The sequence below is a fragment of the Miscanthus floridulus genome, chromosome 12 (genome assembly GCF_019320115.1).
Source record: "Miscanthus floridulus cultivar M001 chromosome 12, ASM1932011v1, whole genome shotgun sequence".
NCBI lineage: Eukaryota > Viridiplantae > Streptophyta > Magnoliopsida > Poales > Poaceae > Miscanthus > Miscanthus floridulus.
This window is the reverse complement of record NC_089591.1, coordinates 39,314,761-39,339,153: the sequence shown is the minus strand read 5'-3', so window position 1 is coordinate 39,339,153 and position 24,393 is coordinate 39,314,761. Positions and strand designations below refer to the sequence as shown.

The 24,393-nt window shown below is 44.7% G+C and overlaps 3 protein-coding genes across 3 annotated transcripts; all 3 read left to right on the top strand.

The window, feature by feature from the left end:
* Positions 1 to 1,449: 1,449 nt before the first annotated feature.
* LOC136498269 (ribonuclease TUDOR 2-like) lies at positions 1,450 to 9,151 on the top strand. Its single transcript, XM_066494213.1, has 17 exons — positions 1,450 to 1,507; positions 2,789 to 2,947; positions 3,022 to 3,096; positions 3,218 to 3,325; positions 3,419 to 3,523; positions 3,634 to 3,828; positions 4,135 to 4,350; positions 4,452 to 4,559; positions 4,665 to 4,835; positions 5,969 to 6,169; positions 6,308 to 6,664; positions 6,750 to 6,980; positions 7,137 to 7,322; positions 7,398 to 7,475; positions 7,567 to 7,977; positions 8,156 to 8,530; positions 8,693 to 9,151. Exons 2-17 carry the CDS (start codon positions 2,792 to 2,794, stop codon positions 8,942 to 8,944), a joined length of 3,225 nt encoding a protein of 1,074 aa, XP_066350310.1. The 5' UTR covers positions 1,450 to 1,507; positions 2,789 to 2,791; the 3' UTR covers positions 8,945 to 9,151.
* A 9,035-nt stretch (positions 9,152 to 18,186) lies between these two features.
* LOC136495744 (uncharacterized) lies at positions 18,187 to 18,954 on the top strand. Its single transcript, XM_066491589.1, has 4 exons — positions 18,187 to 18,404; positions 18,491 to 18,704; positions 18,777 to 18,902; positions 18,940 to 18,954. Exons 1-4 carry the CDS (start codon positions 18,187 to 18,189, stop codon positions 18,952 to 18,954), a joined length of 573 nt encoding a protein of 190 aa, XP_066347686.1.
* Positions 18,955 to 19,042: 88 nt separating this feature from the next.
* LOC136495371 (uncharacterized) lies at positions 19,043 to 20,569 on the top strand. Its single transcript, XM_066491314.1, has 4 exons — positions 19,043 to 19,227; positions 19,305 to 19,545; positions 19,770 to 20,021; positions 20,411 to 20,569. Exons 1-3 carry the CDS (start codon positions 19,078 to 19,080, stop codon positions 19,778 to 19,780), a joined length of 402 nt encoding a protein of 133 aa, XP_066347411.1. The 5' UTR covers positions 19,043 to 19,077; the 3' UTR covers positions 19,781 to 20,021; positions 20,411 to 20,569.
* The last annotated feature ends 3,824 nt before the right edge of the window (positions 20,570 to 24,393 follow it).

Genomic DNA, 24,393 nt, shown 5'->3' with positions numbered 1-24,393 from the left:
AGTTGCCAGTGATTGTGAGGTAGGGTGAAGTGGCGAGAAAAAAACCCGAGACGGAGGAGAAATAAGAGGAAGAACCCTCGGAGAAGAAGTGCAGGCTGGGTTAAATGCAGGTGACTCGGCGCCATTCAGACTGGCGCCGAGCTCGGCGCCAGTCACTCTGGCGCCGAGCCCCTGGCAGGCCATTTTCCCATGCCCAGGACCTCGGCGCCAGTGACCGTGGCGCCGAGCAAAGGATTCATTTCTGGAATTGTTTCCGCCAGGGGTCTATTTGAGAGAAACTTTCAAAAAAAAGGGCTAAATAGTAAAAAGTTCGGCCGAGCGGGCTGGTGACCGCGTTGTGCCTTGTAGCTGCGGAACCACTGCACCGCGATGTCATAGGCACGCGGTGTCGGCCTCACTGTCCGTTGGGCTGCGGCAACTTCCTGCCCACGCCCTTGTACCTAGATGACGGCAGCTTCCCGCCCATGCCACCGCGGTGGTACCAGAGTCCACCTCGGCGCTCGGCTCGCACTACCCGTGCCATCAGAAGATGAACAGGGGCAACCATGTGAAAGGAAATGAAATAGAGGGAGGTTTTTGTAAAATAAAAATATAAACAAAGGGGTATGAACCTGCGATGAATCACTTAAAAAGTTTAGAAACCTAAAAATACAGTTTAAAAGTTGATGGACCTAAATGACACTTCCTTATTTTACTCAATTATTAATGTCAATCTCATTAGAGCTTATAGGCGCATGCAAGTATGCAGTTAATTAGAGCTGTTCGCACACTCTTTCGTCCAACGTTTTCTCCGCAATATATTACAACTATATATGCAAGAAGGGCCATATAAATTCTTTCAATTAATTAACATGATTTCGTTTCAGATTACATATTGTCACTCCTTGCTTGATACGATCGAGTACGTTTAAAATCTCCAGGTACCCACAAGATATAGGATTAAGTACGTTTCAAATAGATCTCCATATACCCACCAGATAGGATTATGGATATATTTTAATACTAGATGTATGTCATAATTTTTTTTTGACTAAACCTCGTTACTCGGACACAAACGCGTGAGCTATGCGGATTTCGCATTAGACATGAACATATGGACCCGGTCTTCGTATTGGAACCGGATAGGATGTGGACACGTGAGCTACGAATAAAGAATGATTCGTATTTGATGTGGATACATGAGCAGGAGCGAGATTTGGTACCACCGAGTAGATCGTTACTCTATAGTCTTTTTTAGGTCTACAGTTTTGACGAGAGAGAGAAAAAAGAGACCTGCTATATATGCTACATCGGCCGAACAAGCCGAAAAGGACACGATAAATTAAGCCACACCAGTGCCGCAATCCGGCCACCAACAAGGCCAAGCCCGCTGCCCCTACAAATAGGCCGGCAAAGCCGATCGCTCCAATTTCACTCAGCCGCCTCCGTCCCCCTCGCGTCTCGTTCTTCCTCGGCCCTAGCTACCGGAGGGTGAGCTCTCGCTCGCTATCTCGCAGAAGCGCCGGAGGTACGTACTTCGTCCCGGGATGGATCGATCTGCCCCTCGCCATCCCAAGGCCTCGCTGAACGCTGATGGATGCGTCGTCCGTTGCTTGTGGTTAATTCTGAGTGTGTTGGTAGATCGATAGGTTTTGGAGTGGAATTATCTCGTTTTCTGCCTAGATTCCTTTGGATCTTGTGTAAAGATGGGGGTGGGTGATCCACGGAGCGACGAACCGCAACCGACCCAGCGATCCATCTGATCAGCGGAGGAGCACCGGTTGCTTGCTATGCTGGCTTGCTTCTTGCTCTTACTGGATTAGGCTCCGGCGCTGATGCTCGCGGCGGGATCGGCTCGACAGGAGGGACAGGGACGCGGCTTCCGTGTGCACGTCGCCTGCCATGAAGCTGACGTTGGAATGGCAGGGACGAGCACGGGGAGCGCACCTGGTTGTCAAGAACGACCTGCTGCGGCAGCGCGCCACCGTCGTCACCCAGCTGGTCTGCATCGCCGCGGCCAGCAACGTGCTCCAGCCTGAGTCGAGCTGGGCCTGGGCGTGGAGATGCCGAAGCACGAGGAAGAAGCAGGTGGCGAGGAACGGTTTCTTTCCCATGGTTTTTGGACTGCACGCACAGTTTTGGGTGAACGAGTAGAATCTAGCAAACCTATCTATGAGGCAAGCCCTAGCAAAGTTTTGATTTTGATGTGGCGGAGCTCGCAGTCTCTGTGCACACGCAGGCAATTCTAAACTTACTATAGTAGATCTCATGAAACTTGAAGCATATATTGACTTATATAAGTATAATTTCGTATATATTGCATGCATGTGCATGTCCCCTCCCCCTTCCAGGCTAATAAAAGAAATCTTCTGGGTCAGATGAAGCTACTGGTGTCGGTCTGGAAAAAAATATTGGTAATTTTTGTGTGTGATGGTGTGTTAGATGGTGTTCTGTACAATTGTATTTTATTAGGGTGGAGGGGGTTAGGGTGTGTGTGGGGACTGGGGAGTGCCATGGCTCTATGTTGACTTGGTCTAGTTAACACTAAAAATTCAGTTAAGACGTACTCTCTCCCACATTCAAATTCTTATTCTATCATGGTATATAGCCTCTCGGCTTCCACTAATCGCATGCCATCAGCTGGTTTTGTCACAGTTGCTGCTGCTGGGCTTCTTTCCCAGCAGGCCGGTTCTACAATGGCACAGCACTAACCTTCGCACACACTTCCTGTTTTATTTGCGCCCCCACATGCTCTGATTGGTTTACTGCTCATATGTACTCTAATCATCTGGTTCGTTCTTGGTTGCAGGGAATGGCTGCTTCAGCCGTGGCATCCTCAGGCTGGAAGAGGGGGAAGGTCAAGGCTGTGCCTTCTGGTGACACCCTGTTAATAATGGACAGTGTACCAGGGGATGCAGTCCCACCTGAGAAGTCACTCACCTTGTCGGGCATCATCGCTACAAGGCTGGTAAGATCTCATGTACATCCGCATATCCAGATTTCACGTGTGGTGCCCTAATACTGATTTGATGATTGCATTAGGCACGTCGCTATGGAACAGACGAGCCATTTGCTTGGGAAAGTAGGGAGTTTTTGAGGAAACTCTGCATCGGAAAGGTCACTCCACATGTTTTATATATACACATACATATATATATACTCTGATACTCTCATGAGCTCTCCTTTTGCATAGCATCTGATGCTTTTGATAGCTAATATGAGCTAAAACTGAAAGCAGGATGTTTTGTTTAAAGTGGACTCTACTGCTCCAGGCCGTGAGTATGGAACAATTTATCTTGGTGACAAAAACATTGCATACCTTGTAGTTGCCAACGGGTTTGCCAAGGTGAGATGATCTTTCACTCTCTATTGCTTTTATGATCTTCTCATATTCTATTTTATGTATCATCTAATTCCAAATGCTATTCTGGTTGACCAGGTAAAAGAGCAAGGTCGTCGTAAGGGTGACAACAATCCATATACGACAGAATTGCTAAGATTGGAGGAAAAGGCTAAAGATCAAGGTTTAGGTTGTTGGAGTAAGGTTAGTATATGAGATTTAATTACCAAACGTCTAGTTAACATGCATTAGAGCACACGCTTGTTGGTTGCGTTGTGATCATAAAATGTATATCTTATTGGTTGTTTATCTAGGAACATGGCATCATAGAGGCTTCAACTAGAATTCTGCCATCATCGACCAACCCTTCTGAAGTAAAGGGTTTTTTTGATCAAATGAAAGGGAAGGCCTTGGAGGCTATTGTCGAGCAAGTCCGTGATGGTAGCACCATCCGAGTTTACTTGCTTCCTAGTTTTCATTTCGTTCAGGTTTATATTGCTGGAGTTCAGGTAACATTATTCTTGTTGTCTGTTGTCTTTTTACTCTTTCCGTTACCGTGGACGCCGTTAACCCCCTTTTCGCCGAGGGTTTAACTTCGCCGAGTGTTTTTTGACACTCAGTAAACCCTTTGCCGAGTGCCCAATATTTGACACTCGGCAAACATCTGTTTGCCAGTGGAAAATTCGTCGAGTGCTAGTCGCCGAATGTATTTAGGGCTTCGCCGAGTGCCTGGGGCACTCGGCAAAGTCACTGTTTCCCGTAGTGTTGAATTGAACATTTTTGAACAAAAAATGTTTGTCGGACTCATATCATAGGCTCCATCTATGGGAAGACGAGCATTCATTCCAAGTATGGCTTCTCAAGCTGGAGCTACTGGAGATGTTGATGTGAACAGTACAACAACAGCTCAAGTACCTATGGCAGCAGAACAGAAGCTCGTACCATCATCATCTACTTATTCTGAAATTCCACCAGATAGGTTCGGTAGAGAGGCCAAACACTTCACCGAGACAAGAGTTCTGAACAGAGAAGTAAGTTTGCTTTGTTCACTATTAACATTAAGTTATTACAATTCAGAGTTTAAGACTACCTTCTGAATAATATAATTCCTATATATTCACATTCTATGTAGGTACGGATTATATTGAGGGGCACAGACAGTTTTGATAACATGTTTGCTTCAGTGTATTATTGTGATGGAAATACTGATAAGGACTTAGCACTTGAGCTTATAGAAAATGTAAGGATCATTGCTTATCCTTTCACCAATAAAATATTGCTACATTAGTTATTTCTTATTAAATTTAACTTACCGTCGAGCACCTCCTATCACTTTTTCATACAGGGGTTTGCAAAGTATATGGAATGGAGTGCGAACATGCTTGGGGCTGAAACCAAAAACAAGCTAAAGAATGCAGATATTCAGGCTAAGAAGGAACAGCTAAGGATATGGACTGGATTTCGGCCACCTGCTACAAATACAAGACCCATACACAACCAGAAATTCACGGGAAAAGTTAGTTCATTTACAACTATTCATGTTCTTTTAAATAGAAAATATTTCCTTTTTCATCATGTTCATTTAAGTAGAAGTAGCACTAATTGTTTTGCATTAGAAGTGGAAACATTAATTGCATACGTTGAAGGTTTATGGCCCTAGAAACAAATACTACTTCCATCGTAAATCTAATTAAGCCATATTCTGATGAAATGAACTCAAGCTTGACAAGTTTTGACCAACAATTAATTAGTCAAATGTATATGTTTTATTGTGAAAATTGCATCAGGAGGTCCATATTCAAGAACACTTTATGTTGTTGATTGATTTTCTATGTATGTGTAAAAAAGTAGCAAATTCAAATCTTTTGCCTTGTTTAACATGTAGGGCCGCAGTGTAGGCTATGTAAGAGTGCTTGAGGCTGGTAGTGCAACAGCTGTCACAATCAGCATGTTTGCTTGATCGTTTCTGTGGCTTATAAGCCGGCTGATGTTGTTTTGTTGTGAGAAAAAAACACTGTATCATGGCTGATAAGCATGGCTGATACGATCAAGTGAACAGGGTGAATGATGGCTGCACAATGTTTTGGGCACCCATATTTGTATGTTGATAAGACGATTTAATGTAGTGTAATTTAATTTAATGCACACCAACCAGCACCAGTATTTGTTGTTTTGTGTTAGTAAAGTTGCGCAGAAAATTGGATCCTACTACTGTATATGTGCACAGATTGAACTGAAGGGGCGGCTGCTAAATTGTGGCTTAATGTGGTCTTCCTCTTATCAATTATGGGGAATAAGTAGCAATGAGGGTAACATGCTGAGCGCCTGCATGTTTGTAACCTTTGGTCAAGTGCATCGATCAAATATGGTACTGGATGAGTGGGTGTGACCAAAAGTACGCAGTTCTTTTATTTTGGAATTACATAGGGTAGTTTAAATATAATACAATTGTTTTTTTTTATGGGAACATCAACTTCTGTTAATGCACATGATTTGAAGATTCATCTCTGTTATTTTAAAAATTATTAACAAATTATATAATCTTTTTGGAAAATCTTACATTCCATGGTTGTACGATTGCATAGGTTCTATTTAATTGGCCATGCACTATCATTTATACTAATATGGTTTGGATTAATATCACTACAGGTCATAGAGGTGGTGAATGGGTACTGTGTAATTGTTGCTGATGATGTTGCGCCTTGTGGAAGTCCTTTGGCAGAACGCCGAGTAAATCTTTCTAGCATAAGAGCTCCTAAGTTGGTTCATCCTTCTGGAGAGAGTGAAACTATTGAACATTTTGCTCGTGCAGCCAAGGAATTCTTGCGCACACAACTAATTGGTAAACAGGTATGGGAAATGTATTGTTCTTTTTAAAACAATATACTACTTGTTAGTGATAAACTGAAAAAAGAACATAGAATTTTTGTTCTTTAAAATTTAAAATTTGATCTCATGATCTGACTCCTTCAGTCTTTAAACGTTCAGGTTCATGTCTCAATGGAGTATTCTAGGAGAATCAACATTGCAAATGGACAAGTTGTCACTGACAAAACCAACCAAGTTGGCACCAGAGTTTTAGATTATGGATCCGTCTTCCTACCCTCGCTGGTTGATGGAACTGGTTCTCCTTCCCCTAATAGCTCTAGCTACCCGCTTGGAGCCAATGTGGCTGTGCTCCTGCTCTCGCGAGGATTTGCTGATATCACACGACATCGGGACTACGAGGAGAGGTCACACCACTATGATGCACTCCTGGGGGCCTATTCACATGCTGAAAAAGCAAAGAAAGGATATCACTCCAAAAAGGATTATCCTGTGACTCACATGAATGATTTGACAACAGTTAGGATTTTTCTCTTGCTAGAAAAGTTTTTTTGTTGTTGTTTCTTTCCTCAGATCATTTATTTAATCCAACTTCATTTTCTAGGTTCCTGCAAAGAAGGCGAGAGAGTTTTTCCATTTGTTGCAGCGAAACAAAAAGCATTCTGCTGTTGTTGACTACATTTTTAGTGGCCACCGCTTCAAACTAACAATACCTCATGAGACAAGCACCATTGCCTTTTCATTCTCTTGTGTCCGGTGCCCTGGTAAAAACGAACCCTACTCAGATGATGCCATTAGCTTGATGAGAAGAAGGATACTCCAACGTGATGTGGAGGTACATTATTTCCTATTTCCTTTTTCATTTGATTGTCTATTTGCAGCTTCTTGTTCATTACGTTCATTTACTTCTATTTACATTTTTCTCTTCGCTCTGTTCATATTCTTGGCTATGCATTTCTCTAAAGGATGTTGAGTGCACGTGCTTGTGCAGATTGAGATTGAAGCAGTGGACAAGAATGGAACATTCTTAGGTTCCTTATGGGAGTCCAAGACCAATATGGCTTCTGTTCTTCTTCAAGTTGGCCTAGCCAGACTTAGTTCATTTGGACTCGACAGGAATCCATATGCTCAAAATCTCATCGAGGCAGAAAAAAACGCAAAGCAGAAGAAACTGAAGGTGATGTATTTCTGTTTTTATAATAGATAGATAACATGTAAATGTTCAGTTAATTATAGCACTCTTGCTTTCCAGGTGTGGGAGAATTACAATGAACTAGAAGACATTCGCCAAGGATCCATGACTGAACAAAATGGAAAAGAGACTTTCAATGTTTGTCTACTTTTTTATTTTTTTTTGCTGTAACATGAAAACATGCACAATACAAATGTTCTAATTAACTTTTGCTTCATGTTCTTTTCAGGTTATTGTAACTGAAGTCCTTGGTGGTGGAAAGTTCTATGCCCATATAGTTGGTGACCGTCGCGTGGACAACATCCAACAACAGCTTGCATCTCTGAAATTCAATGAAATATCAGAAACTTCTAAAGATACCTCTGATACGTTGGAAAATCAAGATCAAACAATAAATACTCAACCGGATACTTTGGAAGTTAAAGTAAAGCCACATAATCATGTGGTTCATCCTCTTCCTGTTAGATGGTCTAGTTTGTTTAAAGATCACCTAAATACTATGAAAGGTGAAGTTCAATCTGCTGAAAAGTCAAACACTTCTAAAGTTAAAGATCCATCAAATGATATTCCATTTAATCCAACAAAGGGAGATGTGGTTTTAGCCCAGTTCAGACTCGACAATTCTTGGAACAGAGCCATGGTATGATGAAACCCAATGTTATATATCTTATATTTATATATTCTTTGCTCAAGGTTTTTTGGTCTGCAACTTTACATCTCTAGGAAAAATCCTAAATCTTTATCTTCTCTTTTTTCCTTAGACTCCTGTCCGTATGTCAAATTGTGAATATACACTCATAATTTCCTGTTCTGCGCAGATTGTGAGTGAACATCAGGATCCCACAGAGAGGGAGTTCGAGGTGTTTTATATTGATTATGGAAACCAAGAGATAGTTACTTACAGCCACTTGAGACCTGCGCCTGCGAAATTTTCTATTTCCGTGATTCCTCCACTAGCCAAGCTGTGCAGTCTTGCATTCGCTGTAGTTCCTGACATAACGGATGACCTTGGTGAAAAAGCTGCAGCGTATCTAAGAATGCTCTTGCTTGATAATGAGGGAGAGTTCAAGGCAACAGTCGAAGAGCGTGGCAGTGTGGGAGCGAAGCTAGAAGGACAAGGAACTGGAGAAGTACTTATTGTGAGCATGTATGATGAAGATGCTGAATGCAGCATCAGTGCTGCAATGCTAGAGGTATGGTATTCTCACTTTTCCCATTGATTGGTTGAAAAACACGGTACCTATATTTTGTTCTCAATTGATATTGATAATGCATTTAGCTAACAATAATAGCGTACAGTGGCTACTGATGTACTGCATTATTTCTAGTCTATTTAATTATTTGCTTGTCAGCAGAATGGCTTGGCTCAGCTCGACAGGAAGAGGTGGAACTCATCATGGGAGAGGAGGGCTACCATGAAATACCTGGGGGAGTTCCAAGAACATGCAAAGAAGAAGCATCGTGGCATTTGGCGGCTTCAGGCTGTGGTGGGTGCGCCTGATAAATCTGTGGAAGAAGACAAGATGCTCGAGGACATCAATGACAATGAAGGCCTACTAGCGCCAGCTCGAGCTAGCATCGCTTCCACTACACCCCCCGAAGCCTAGTAGGGATCATGTTGTGGGTGGATCATTGTCGTAATATAAACTTGTGATACAAGACGTTTGATACAGTCAAGGAAAGCTCTGCGGGTTAATAATTGATGTGCATTTGACTCAGCAGTGTAGGTCAGTCCTCGCATTTTGGAAACAGATATGGTATCTAGTACTAAACTATCGAGGTGCTTGCAGCTGATAAATATCACGTCGTGAATGTTTTTTTCCTAGTCTCTGGTGTTTGTCATTTTCTGCAAGAAAACAAATAACATGTTCCAGTTTTATGTTTTGGATGTTAAATATATCTTTTTACTTTCTTTTTTCTGCTCTCTTGAGTACTTGAGCATTATTTTCGAGTGGTTTTTGCTCAAGGTTTGTTGTATAACCCATTAAAATTATGGGTGACTGTTTGTCAGTAGGAAGCTGGCTGATAGATTTTAGTGTGCTGATAACAATCAGCATGTTCGCTTGTTGGGTTTCAGCCAGCCCAAACCAGCCAGCCAATAGTGTTTTTCTCTCACAACAAACCAGCACCAGCCCAGAAACCAACCAGCGAACAGGCCGAATGGCTGAATGGGGAAATGAATTATTGGCAATGACAGGTCAATTAATCAGAACCACAGAGGCACAGAGAAACATGGAGAACAAAGTGAACGCTTTTGGGTTTATTATTATGTTACTCAGAATATGCTGCATTGAACAGTAGAATTATTAAGGTGGATAATGGCATGATACTTACAGGACTCCTTGGCCATGTTTGGGATGCATTTTCGCGGCAGCAGTTGAGGGAAGCACATAATCCCGCCAAACAACGCCTCAAGTTCCACTCGATTCTCGTGACTCACTACCGGAGACTGTGTAGTTACCGAGTGCCCAGACAATTACCGAGTGTCAAAAGTCGGGGCACTCGGAAAACATTTATTACCGAGTGCCAACACTCGGAAAACATAAACACCCGGTAGTAGACCTCTTTACCGAGTCCGAACACTCGGTAACCTCAAACACTCGGTAGAACTACAATTTTACCGAAGGGGCGCACTCGGTAAAAAAAGACACTCGGTATTGAGCTCCACGTCTCCTAGTATACCAACCGTGCGCCAAACGGCGTCACGGCATGACATGTTTGCCGAGTGTAGAAGTATTTGCACTCGGTAATAATAAAGTTTTACCGAGTGTAAGTTCACAACACTCGGTAAACACTATCTTTTACCGAGTGTACTGGCGCAACACTCGGTAAAATTCAACCAAATTTCTTGTTTTTCCCTTCATTCTTTTTCCTCTATCCACATATGATATTTAGTACTCCATTCCAAAATATGGTGTTTATTTCGATTTATTTACTATATTTCACAAAATTTTCATTCTTTATGATAATTAGATACATATCGTGTAAATTTAATTGTAATAATTAAAATCGAACTCGATAAATCACGAGATTGGAAGAATTAACATTGAAGCATACATCTATATTATAGAAAAATTTTCATAACGTTTCGGAAGTATTTTTACATTCGTCGCTGCCGAACCGGTACATCTCCCAAAGAGACACTAAACATTCACAATGACGAGTAGGATTTCTATTAAGAGTGAAATTCAACATTATGATTTGAACTTGGAATTTTTTAGATAGTAAATAGATGACATAAAATAGTTCATGTGAAAGTTTGGTGAATTTTAGGATTAAATTGGCATTTTTTCATTTTTGTTTTGCATGAAATAATGGAGACTTTTACCGAGTGTGACCTCAAACACTCGGTAAAGATTAGCCACGGCCCACCTGTCTCTTTACTGAGTGCCGTAGATCTAGGCACTCGGTAAACATGTACCAGGCCCACATGTTATTGGGCTGCGGTGCTTCTGTTTACCGAGTGCCGTAGATCTGGGCACTCGGTAAACATGTACCAGGCCCACATGTAATTGGGCTACGGTGCTTGAGTTTACCGAGTGCCGTATATCTATGCACTCGGTAAACAGAGGCATTCACTTAGTCGTTTCTCCCTCAAATCGTGCAGACGACACACACACCGCACGCCCGCGCATCCCCGCCGCACCGCCGCCGTCCCCCGCGCCGGCGCCTCCCCGCCATCCCCCGCACTTGCGCCCACGCCTCCCCGCGCCCGCGCGCTCCACGCCGACGCCGGCGCCTCCCCGCCGTCGCCGGCGCCTCCCCACCGCCGCGGCCGCCTCCTCCCCTCCACGCCGTCGCAGAACCGGCGCGCGCGGTGGAAGACGAAGCAGCTGGAGAAGGGGAAAGGAAGGGCTGAAGCTCCAGCTCAACGCCGTGGCTGGGCGTGGCTACGACGCGCTGAAGCTCCAGCTCGACGCCGTCAAGGCCGACAACGACTCCCTCCTCTCCCACAACAAGAAGCTCCACCGCCGCGGCCGCCTCCTCCCCTCCACCACCGCCGCCACCGGGCGGTCCCCCACAGCCGCCGCCACCGGGAAAGGAAGGGCTGCAACCTCATCCATTGCCGAGGTTTGTTGCTAATCTATCTTCTCAGATTGCAAAAAAACGATATGCATGACTTATTCTGATGCTCACAGCCATAGGATTCTAGACCTTATCATTTTCGTTTTTTTTCCGTCACAGAAAAGACATGATTGTGGTAGAGGAACTGTATATATGCAGACTAAATTAATCCGACATGGACTTGTTTGAATGTATTTAATCCAGTGTTAGTTCAAGAAAAAAGAGGCACACAATTCCAACCAGATGAGAACTTTTGATGCCAATGAGCGTCCAGCATTAGGCTGGAAACGACATCTTTTATTTATCATAAACAAAAAAATAAAACTCACCTTGTCATTGATACTTGTCGCTATAGCCTTTTACGGTCTTCGAAATCTAATTTTGACTAGTACTTTTTATTATTAGAATATAGTTATAATGTAACAGACCAAATAATTCTAAACATGTCATAAATCATACATGTGCATCATCCTTGCATTAACAAACAATTAAGCTCGTTTTGAATGCTTTTGAATTTAATTTTAAATTAAAGCGTTATTTTTTGTATGTGCTGGAGAAGAAATTTTGGATTTGATCGTACATATGCATTTTAATTCAAGAACACCAAGCCATTGCCAAGTTGATCCATCAACGAAACGTTCTTTTGTCAAATGAATTAACCTGGAATATCGGAGGCCTGAGGGGCTCATTGCATTCGCCGCAACAGAATGCCGCCTCCTCTATGCTGCACTTGATCCTCTTGGCGCTGCTCTCTCCTTGTTCCTGAACATCTCCCATATACCCTTGCTGCTGCTGCTGCTGCTGCCGTCGTTCTTCTCCATCTCGACGACCCAAAAAAGGAGAGAGAGAAAAAAAAAACAATCCAGCCCACTACTACTAGCAATAATAATAGGCTATTATCTCGCCACTCGTTCCAGTCTTCCAGATATACTTTTACAAGTAACTGAGATGTGCATGCGCGCGGTAGATGGAAAGGTTACATCAAATTAAGTGCATGCATGCATGATTACTGGGCTAATTACTGCTCGTCAAACTGAAAGAATATGAGAAGGTGTTCTAGTATCAATCAATTTATAGGCTCTCGTTCTCGTGTAGGGCAATTTATCTGTCGGATCTTTGAAAAAATAAAACAAAAAAAGGAGTCCTACATGAGTACATTTAATTTGCAGACTGGAATTTTGCTTTGGTAGTAAAGCTGGAAGATATGTATTTTAGCAAGATAACTTGCACCGGAATCTTAGTTGAAATAAAGTAAACAAGTTACATAGTTGGCGAAGCCAGCTTGCCTGCTTCAGACAACAATGCACGGCGGCATGCATGCCAATGTGCTTAGCTGTGCCTCCATCTACAAGTGACATAGCGGCCTTTCATCCAGACAGAAATTTGGTGTTCATTGTTCAATATTGGAACTGGCAACTCATCTCATATGACATGGACAGTAAAGAGGTGCGCGCTCTCGGCACTCTTGAGCATGAGTGTAGCCGTGTTACTCCTTTTGTCCCCTGCTTCTTAGACTTTTTGTCCAATTAATACTGCAAGGAAGCTGAGACATCATGTACTAGGTTACATATATGCCAGTAGCCAGTTATCCTAATTAATGTAGTTTTCTAAGTTTCCCGGACTATGCTGGTTTGCATTCAAGTCAGTATGAAATGCTATCTATGGTGTTCCCAGAATTGCAATGAACTCTGTTTTTGTAGTCTGACTCTGCTACCAATGTCGGTTTGTATTCAGGTCATAGGTTTCAGGTTATAATAGCGAGTGAGTGCTTGCTGTATATTTATTGTCTGTTCTTTCCTGCATTAGTTGTTTTTTGCTGAATGCTAAAGTAATAAGCTAAATGTAACTTCCAGATAGTTAACCAACAATGCTTGGCTGAAAGCTCGGAACTGAAACCTGTGCTGTGTTAGCCACAAAAGCTTCCAACTGGATTGCATGACATGTCTAGTTTTCGGATAAATATTCCAATATATGCTGCTGAACAGTAGTTGCCATATTGTAAAAAGGATGCTTTGGACTGATCATAGCTTGCTTGTCAATACCAGTTGCTAGAAGTGTTATGGAAGAACCATCTCATTCTATTTATCTGTAGACAATTGTTTGTTATACAGCAATCAATACTTTGAGCTTGTATTTGTGTCCGATATATACAAGTTAGCTCTGTCTGCAATATGTTACTTGAAAACTTGGAAGGCCTTTCACCTAAAATCCCAGTGACCAATGTACCCACACCTTGTTATAAGCTTGGAAATTATAGGTGATCAGGAGGCAAAAAAAAAACTTGGAAAGTCAAGGAAACAATTTGAGAAAAGGAACCCCCACCATTATCTGGTTGTGAAGCAAGGAGAGAAATAATATATACTGTACAAATCTTTTTGAACAAAAATGATGGGCTACGAGACCATATGAACAAATCTTTTTGATAGTGATGCCTGCACAATAGCCTTGATGGTTGTGAAGCAAGGAGAGAAATAATATATACTGTACAAATCATTTTGAACAAATCTTGCTAGTGATGGTTGTGGCTACAAAAAAATTGGTTCCATGTATTCCTCCATCTACAAGTGACATAGCGGCCTTTCAACCTTAGGTAAAATCTCATCATCCAATCTAGCAAACATCTTCTATGTGAATCGACCAAGAACATGAATGTCTCTTTATCATCTCATATGGTTTTTCTCTAGCACTACTACTCTATTGCTCTAAACTGCAATATCGTCTATATGTTAGGATGGATGACCGTCAGTGGATGTACACGGGCTATCAGAAGAGGGGTCAATACACAAATGAATGGATTGAGAAGGCCAATGATTTCATGACGAAGGCATTTGCAAACGGACGGCGACATGCCTGGTGTCCCTGTAGGAAGTGTAAGAACAAGGCAATGAAAACATATGAGGAGATGAGTAAAGATCTTGTCAACAATGGATTTGTAGAGAACTATACCCGGTGGACCATGCATGGTGAACGCCATCGTGCGAGAGAAGAGGTCGTGAGACAACGGATCGAGGAGTTTGATTCTGAAGCCGGGGTGGCAGAAATGTTAAATGACCATGACATGGCTTTCGATGAAGGAAGTGCAGAGCAGGAGCCAGAGCAAACTGCAAAGGCGTTTTACGCCATGTTGGATGCGGCACAACAACCCCTTCACGGGCGCACCAATGTTTCTAAACTGGATGCCATTGCACGTCTAATGGCTGTGAAGTCCCAGTTTAGCTGGAGTAGAGAATCCTTCGATCAACTGTTGACAGTAGTTGGCACCCTACTTCCGGATGATCACGTTCTGCCAAAGAACACATATGAGTCAAATAAAATCCTTCGTGCACTCAAGATGTCGTACGAGCAGATACATGCTTGTCCGAACGGATGCATCTTATTCAGGGGAGAACATGCTGACGATAAGTACTGTCCGAAGTGTAAGGCATCTAGGTACATTGAGTTAGAATCTGGTGATGGTCGGAAGACGCAAACAAAAGTCGGCGCAAAGATCCTGAGGTACCTTCCTTTCATACCGAGGATCCAACGGCTTTTCATGAGCGAGGAATCCGCAAAACAGATGACGTGGCACAAAACTGGACGCCGATACACTGACAAGATGATACATCCGTCCGATGGTGAATCATGGAAAAGCTTCGATCGGAAGCATACCGACAAAGCTGATGAGGCTCGTAATGTACGCATTGCACTGGCAACTGATGGGTTCAATCCTTATGGAATGGGTTCTTCACCATACACATGTTGGCCCGTATTTGTCATCCCTCTCAACCTCCCACCTGGCGTCGCCTTTCAACGGCAAAATATTTTCTTGTCACTTATAATTCCAGGACACCCGGGGGCTAATATGAGTGTGTACATGGAGCCTTTGATAGACGATTTGGTCCGTGCATGGGACGAAGGGGTAGTGACATACGACCGATTCACAAAGACAAACTTCAGAATGCATATTTGGTACCATTATTCCATGCATGACTTCCTGGCTTATGGGTTATTTTGTGGCTGGTGTGTTCACACGAAGATGCCATGCCCGATATGCAAGTCAGCTGTGGAGTTCTTTCGGTTGGAGAAGGGGGGCAAGTTTTCTTCGTTTGACAAACATCGACAATTCCTCCCTCTTGACCACCCATTCAGGAGAGACAAGAAGAACTTTCGAAAAGGTGTCACAGTGGAAGACTCTGCACCGGAAATGATGACAGGTGCCCAGGTTCTTGAGATGTTAGATGGTCTTGTGGTCGACAATGAAAAGGGGGGCTTCATGGGATATGGAAAAGAGCATGCCTGGACACACAAGTCGTGCTTGTGGAAGCTTCCTTACTTTAAGGACCTCCTTCTTCCACATAACATTGATGTAATGCACACTGAAAAGAATTTCGCCGAGGCGGTCCTTCACACAATCATGGACTGGGAAAAGTCAAAGGACAATGTCAAGGCTAGATTGGATCAAGCAATGCTGTGCGATAGACCAAAGCTAAACATGTTGCCTCCCTTACGCGGGAAGTCATGGAAGAAGCCTAAGGCCGACTTCGTCCTAACGAGGGCCCAAAAGAAAGAAGTTCTTCAATGGTTCCAATCGTTGATGTTCCCTGACGGGTATGCAGCGAATTGGAGGAGGGGTGTGAACTTAAGTACCATGCGAATCACAGGGCTGAAGAGTCATGATTACCACATATGGATTGAGCGCCTTCTTCCGGTGATGGTTCGTGGCTATTTCCCTGATCACATCTGGCGAGTGATGGCAGAGTTGAGCATGTTCTTCCGCAAGCTATGTGCTAAGGAGATATCTCAGACCGAGATTGAAGAAATGGAAAGAATGGCCCCGGTGTTGCTCTGCAAGTTGGAGAAGATCTTTCCCCCCGGCTTCTTCAATCCGATGCAACATTTGCTCTTGCACCTACCATATGAGGCAAAAATGGGGGGCCCTGTGCATGCCCGTTGGTGCTATCCAATTGAGCGATGCCTAAAGGTTCTTAGAACAAAATGCAAAAATAAATGCAAAATTGAAGCTTCCTGTGCAGAGGCATCCATTGTGGAGGAGGTGTCATACTTCACAACAAGATACTATGCCGACAACCTTCCTAACGTGCATAATCCACCCCCTCGTTACAATGCTGCCGACAATCAGTCGACCCTCAGCCTTTTCCGAGGGCAACTCGAAAGTGCAAGTGAACCTACCTTGAAGATGTTGAGCCTAGAAGAGTGGCGCTCTATCCAGCTGTATGTGTTGCGGAACCTTGAAGAGGTTGGCCCGTACATTGCGTAAGTTTTACACAAACTTGTTTCTTTTCTTGTCAGTATTTCGCATGCACCCATCCAACCCTCTTGTTAACGGCCGTTACAGCAAATTTGTTCTCCTCTACCATCGTCCATCACGGAGGGAACCCACCGAAGCGGAAGTTGAAACCCTTCTAAGACATGGCGCGGGAGAACGAAATCCCACTTTTATTTGTTGGTTCAAGGAGGAGGTACTGTTCAATTTCATTTGTTGTTTGTACTTAACTCTCAACTTGACAAATATATAACGAATCATCCTACTTGAACTAGCAGGCCAAAACTGACGTGTCTATGAGTGCCGAGTTGAGGCAAGTTGCCAATGGATTTGAATTTAGGGTAAAGTCATTCTCTGTGTACGATGTCAATGGATATCGCTTTCACACAACTCGGCATGAGCAGCGTCGGCCGAATCGAAGAACCACAAATACCGGTGTTTTCACGCCAGGCACAGATGGGTTGGACTACTATGGAATAATTGAAGAAATATACAAACTCAAGTTTCCTGGTTGTGTACCTCTTCATCCTGTCATATTCAAATGCCATTGGTTTGATCCCAAAGAAGTGATAAAGACCCCTGAGCTTGGGTTAGTCGAAGTTCTAAAGTCATCCGTCTTGTTAGGAGACGACGTGTACATTGTGGCCCAACAGGCCACGCAAGTTTATTATCTCTCATACCCGTGCCAAACCAAAGACCGTCTTAAGGCGTATGATGTTGTGTACAAGGTATCGCCGCATGGTAAAGTACCCGTCCCAAACGATGATGATTATAACATCGATGCAAACACATATGACGGAGAGTTCTTTCAAGAAGAAGGATTAGAAGGGAGTTTTGAGATTGTCTTAGATGTAGATCTCACAATGGAAGTAGACAATGATACGATCATTGTTGACGGGGATGATGGAGAGGAGGTTAACAACGCGAAGGACTTGTTATTACTTGAGCAACACCATTCAGGCAGTGTCGCTAGTGATGAGACTTTGAGAGACGATCATAATTACGTCGACAATAGCGATGATGAGATTTTTGGCCCACCTATCGATGATCTTGATGATTATTTCTAGTACATGTAAGATCTGTAGTACTTATGGCAATTTTATACATGTATGATACATTTACTTATTTTGCATCTCTTTTATACATGTATGATATATTTACTTATTTTGCATCTCTTTTATACATGTATGATACATTTACTTTTGTATATGCGTACTGATAGTTTATTCCTTTTGTTGCAGGTGATTGATGGTGGGCGGTGGAATCAGGAAGCTTAGGTCGGTTATGACCTTACTGGCTGGTGGCGAGGGGTCCAGCCAGGGTGGAGGAGGAGGGCGTGCATAGACTGAGGGTGGAGGGCATGCCCAGGGAGGAGGAGGAGGACGATGACGAGGGCGTGCCCAGGGAGGTGGAGCCCAGGATGAAGGAGGAGCCCAGGGTGGAGGAGGAGGACGGCGACGACGAGGGCGTCGAGAGCCGACACCTCCTCCACAGGACGATGACCACGAGTTCGTAGCGGCCATGGAGGAGGATGAGGAGGAGGAAGAGACCAGGGAGGAGATAGCGGAGGCGGTGGAGGAGGCACGGAGGGAGGATGCTTCCGAGCGGGTTGAGCGCGAGGAGGATGCCGACTTGGTGGCAGAGGAAAATGGGGTGCCTACGGTTTGGCTGCGAGGGTCGTCGCGCCTCCCAGACTTACCCATACAGAGACGGCCAGTGATTCGACCATCCGGAACTAAGTAAGTAATTTTTGCATGTTAACACTAATTCACAGGTTTTTAAGTTATAACAGAAACTAATATTCAATCTCAATAACTTTGTGTAGGGATTGGGAAATGGTGATCCCAGGGAGTCACTCTCGCCGAGTAAACGGGATCCTGGGTCTTCTGTGCAGGGCAAACTACCCCGGGATGGTGAGGATCGATGGTGTTGTGCAGCCCGCCATGAAGTGGTCCCACTGGCACGCCGCCAGCGATCAGACTGATCGAGCTGGCAGGTGTTATAACAGCAAGGCCGACCGGGTGATGAAAGAGCTGTGGGTACGTGTTCATCGCACTATGCTGATAATAACATCACATTAATTGTATATTACTGACTGTATTTGCTTGTAGGATTACTACACCTTGGCGGAGGGAGTACGTAGGGAGGACGCGGATGACGTGGTGAACAGAGTCTGTGTTCACCGAGTGCAGGACCTCTTCTACGAGACAAAGCTCCTGTGCAGAAGAATTTACTATGCCCGTAGAGGAAACAGAGTCACCAGAGCGCAGGCAGTGCACCTGCCCCTAACTAAGGAGCAATACTTGATGGTAAACATGAGATTACATCGTCTGTGATTAATTGCACTGAAATTGATTTATGATTTGTCATGTGCTCGTGTACGTGCAGGTGCCTCCTGCTTGGTGTGCGGGGATGGACAACTGCTGGGAGGCCATTGTGGACACGTGGTTGAGTGAGGAGTACGAGCAATATCACGCCGTACGCTCACGTTGCCGTGCGATGATGCAGGGTTCCTCGCACAAACAAGGGCCCACTACCCTCAAGGAATATGCAGCCAGATATGTACGCGGATTTCATTTCGTTGTTGCTACGCTAACTTCTGAATGCATAATATCTTATTGTTGTGCTTCTTCCTGCAGACGCGGTTCCACCCCGGCCAGGAGTGCGCCTCGTTCAAGGCATATGCCTTGGCACACAAGGGCAAGGCAAAGGACCCCGACCTCGTCTACAACCCGGAGGACCCGCCTGAGGCATACAGTAACCTGAGCGTGCACAGTCGCCTCAGCGAGTACACGGCGATGGCGAGAGAGATCCATGGGCCAGAATTTGATCCGAGCACCGCTGACCTCGAGGGTGACATTGTCATGAGGTTGGGACCAGGTAAGCCACACGGGAGGTACTATATGGGCAACAGCACCATAGACACGGCCAACACTCAGACACTCGCCTAGATTAGAGCCCGGAGCACGAGTTCGAGCCCGGCCATACGCCCACGCTCACAGCCCTAGGTGGTAGCACTCCAGGTTAGTTCTGTTGCATTCGTTGTCCATTCATTTTCTACCCGTTCTTTATTTGCATTCTAACTATGTGATAAATAATTGTAGGCCCAGATTGAAGCCCTGCAGGAGTCACAGCAGGCCTCACAGAGCCAGTTTCAGGCCCTCCAGCTATCGCACCAGGCCGAGTTGGCACAGGAGAGGGCGCGAGTGCAGGCCCAGCTTGAGGCCTTCCAGCAGTCGCAGAAGGCCTGGTACGAGTACATGGCCAGCTTTTCTCAGAGCATGGGCCAGCCTCCACCGCCTCCGCCGCCGCCGATGATACCGTTGGTGCCTCCACCTCCGCGCGACGGCACTCCTGTGAGTCACTCTTCATCTTGAAAGGCTTTTTCAGTTCAGATTGTGCTACAGTCAACACTATCATGTTAGAACCTAGAAGAGAGTAGGATACATACATGTATAAGTTAGATTATTAGTAATATTGTTCAGACCTTGAAAGGCATCATGTTAGGTTCTACATGAGTACATAGGTGTTTGCCCAATTCATGTTCAGTCTACTCGACCATGTGTGACGATATCTTGCACATAGAGGAGAACTAAACAGCAACTAACTTGATATGTGTTATCTATTATATGCCTATATATTGATGTCACTGTTAACTGGTCTTTCGAAGGAATATTTGAATTTGGCATACTACCTTATGATTAATTGACAAATATGTTTATTTTCTTTTGCTCCCTCATTCCAGGGACCTTCTACAGCTGGATCGAACAACGATCAAGACTTGGACTTGTCTCCGTTTCTCGGTAGGGCTCCGACCATGTGACAGGACCATGTTTCACTTGTTTGTATGTTGAACTTAGAAGTGGGTTGAACTTTGTGGACTTTGGACATGTTGATGGTGTTTGTGGACTTTGCATTGTGCTTGTGACATTTGTTGTAGCTATATGTTGGTTATAATGAGTGGATGTGACATTTGTGGACATATATGTGATATATATTGTCTATCTGTTGGTAACTGTGATATTCTGTTATAATTGTTGTTAATTGTGGCTGGATATGCACTGAAACAAACAAAAAAAAATACTGTGGACAAGTTTTACCGAGTGTAACACTCGGTAATGGTGATGTTTACCGAGTGTTACACTCGGTAAAACAGAGAACAGAACCAAATTGGTTCTGATTCTGTTAATTTTGCCGAGTGTGTCATTTTTTACCGAGTGCCACGACCCCACTCGGATATATGTGCCATTTTTTACCGAGTGCCTGCGACCCCACTCGGATATATGTGCCATTTTTTACCGAGTGGAACACTCGGTAAATGAGTTACATGTTTACCGAGTGTTACCGGTACACTCGGTAAACTATATTAGGAAAAAAATATTTGCGGAATTGTTTTAATCATGAAAATGGTTATCTGTTTACCGAGTGCTATGTCTAACACTCGGTAAACGACGCCGTTAACGGCAAGCTTGGGGACTGACGACCGTCACGTCGTAGTTGTTTACCGAGTGCCGGCGTAGCACTCGGTAAGATTTATTCTCCGAGTGCCCCGTTAGTTGACACTCGGTAAACTAACTTTACCGAGTCGTTGTTTACCGAGTCATGTTTACCGAGTGTGGCACTCGGTAAAAGATTTACCGAGTGTTTATCCATATTTGCCGAGTGTTTATCACACTCGGTAATTAATCAGTATCCCGTAGTGACTGCACCAGGCTTAGCCACTGCAGGATTGAACTATGCAGGCGATTTTGCGTATGTACCAGTGAACAAAGAGTTTGTGTAACTATATACAAATATCCCGGATAAACACTAATCATGTGAATCTTTGTATGAAATGTTGTTTTATTGGAACTGGACTTTAATTAAAGAAGATGAATGTCATACATACTAGTAGTCAGTATTCTCTTGTCATTTGGAAATTGGAATAGTTAGGGATTGTTCTTAGTGCTTGCCATTATTTTATTTTATTTTTTTGATCGGAGTGCTTGCCATTATTGGCCTGTGCTAGTTGTCAAAAACATCGACAAAAAGGACCGACACGGTGGTTATACGGTCAAAAAGTTCAAGCTAAACGAGTGGGTCATCTCTTGTTGGGTTATACATTTATAAATATAAAGATCATGGATTTCCATGATCTGTATTGTGCTTCATCTAAAATGTTCGATGGAATATAAAATTTCTTCTTGTTGGCAAAGAAACGGGATACACTTTGATGTTATCTTTTGGTCAATAATTAATTTCGATCCATTAATTATTACACATGACGACTCACCTGCAGAAGTTCATAGGTGTCCTTAATGTATGGATTAATGATCCATTAATTATTACACATGACGACTCACTTGCAGAAGTTCATAGGTGTCCTTAATGTATGGATTAATGATACGCAAAGTTTATTACGCGACGGCCGTGCGCTCGTGTGACCCACGCGCCCGCGCCCGTGCCTGATGGAGCGGAAGAGGAAGGGGCTTGCATCCGCGTTAGAGAGGAAGGAGGAGATTGGGTTCCGACGGGCGCCTCGCCTACGTCCTCTCTCTCCGGTATCTCCCCCTCTTCTTCCTAGCTCTGGCGGGCATAGAAGGGGCCGGCCAGGGGGAGGCAGGCCAGCCAGGCAGCAGGGAAGGTGGTCGGGTGGTAAGGGGTCCAGGCGGCAGTAGAGGCGACCAGGCCAGAGGGGCGGGGGCGCCATGGCCGTAGAGCTCGCCACGGCGGGATGGGGGAGGGGAAGAAGCCAGCGCCACAGCTGTAACGCCTGCGTCCAAAAACTGTTTATATGGCTCAGCTCCACACGTGGAATGGGTTTGCATACACGTAGCACATCGCTTACACTTTCGTCCTCGCTTCGTGTAAAAGGGTTAACCCGAAAGTGCTACGTTTGGAACGACAAGGCTTATAAGCTGGCCCTCTGAAAGGTCCTTGTGTGGTTTTGGTAATTGAGTGACAACCTAGGTGGACTAATTGTGTTTATGTGAGATACACATGTGATTAGTCCACAAATATATGTGTGTGAGCAACATATGCCATGAAGGTGGAAATGGCTCGGAGATGTTGCAAAGCTCAGACATGTGATGATGAAGGAGCTCATTGCACATGAGACATGACATTGAGTCATGTGATCAAGGTGGAGAAGATCAAGACATGACTTGGCTTGATAGACCGGCTACAAGAGTGAAGGGCAAGTCGGAGGCTTTGGAGCGATGGACTGCGTGGCGGTGAAGCCTGAGCAAGACTTGGCGCCGATGGACAAAGACAACGGTAAAAAGCAAGTGAAGTCAAGATCGATGAACCAATATGATCACGTGATGATATGAAGCGGATCATATCATTGTTGATCGTGTTGTTGCATGTGTTGCATCGACATTGGAGGAGATGGAATGGAATACGTAAGGCAAAGGTATAACCTAGGGCATTTCATTTCACTGGTCATAGGTGTGTAGAGAAGTTGATGACCGAGTTTAGAATAGATGGCCATACTATCAAGAGGGGCAAACTTATTTGCATATCGGTCATCTAGTGCCACTCGAGTGATCTAACTTTGCATCGTCGCTAGGATCAAGTGGCGTGGCAAGTGGAGTGGCTAATCATTTGAAAAATGATTGTGAAAATGCTAACACACATACACATGGTGGTGTACACTTGGTGGTGTTGGCACATTTACAAAAGAGATGAAGTTGGAGTTGATGCGGATCAACTCGGTGAAGAAACGGAGGTCACTATGAGTGACCGGACGCTAGTCTCGGCAGGACCGGCGAGTCTGGTTAGTAGCAGCAGTAAGCGCGCGGTCTCGGTCTTGTGACCGGACCCTAGCGCAAAGACTGACCGGACGCTCAAGGCATGCGTCCGATCAGTGCTGACATACGCTGAAGTGGTGCCATGAGGAATAGTGTGACGCATGGCAGTCGGAAGAATGACCGAACTCAGGTGCTGTGTCCGGTCGTGCAGGAGCGGATGCATCCGGTCGCAAAACAGAGGCTCGGGGAGCTCTCTAGAAATGACCAGACTATGGCGTAGCAGTGTCCGGTCATATCACTATGCTGCGTCTAGTCGAAACTTAACCGTTGAGATTGGGCGGCTCTGGTTGAACGCAGAGCGACACGTGGACGGCGTAGCGCGACCGGACACTGGTAGGGTGCGTCTGGTCGTCCTGAAAAATACCCAGTGAAGGGGTAACGGCTAGTTTAGCCCGTGGGGCTATAAATAGAAGGTGGTCTCGGCCATGGCTAGAGCTGAGCATCTTGGGGGACTTTGTGTCCATGCTTGAGAGTGCTTGGGAGCCCTCTAACTCACTCTAGCTTGATAGTGTTCATCCGATTAAGTGAGTGAGCGATTCTAGTGCGATTGCATTGTGAGGTTGCATCGAGTGGCACTAGGTGGTTGTCTTACAAGCCGGTGGTGCTTGTTACTCTTGGAGGTTGCCACCTCCTAGATGGCTTGGTGGTGGTCTCAGTCGAAGCCCGCAAGAAGCTTGTGTGGTGCTCTAGAGAAGAGCTTTGTGAGAGGCATTGTGTTCGCCCCACGGGAGCCGTGAAGAGCAACTCTAGTTGAGCGTGTCATTGAGCTACCCTCACTTTCAGGGTAGGTTTCTATGGTGCCCGACGTGCGGGCTTGGCGGGTGATGCCAATTAGCCGTCGTGCCACTAAGTGAGCGGTCGACACAATGGGGACGTAGCGTGTTGGCAAGCATGTGAACCTCGGGAGAAAATCACTGTGTCAACATTGTTCTTCCCA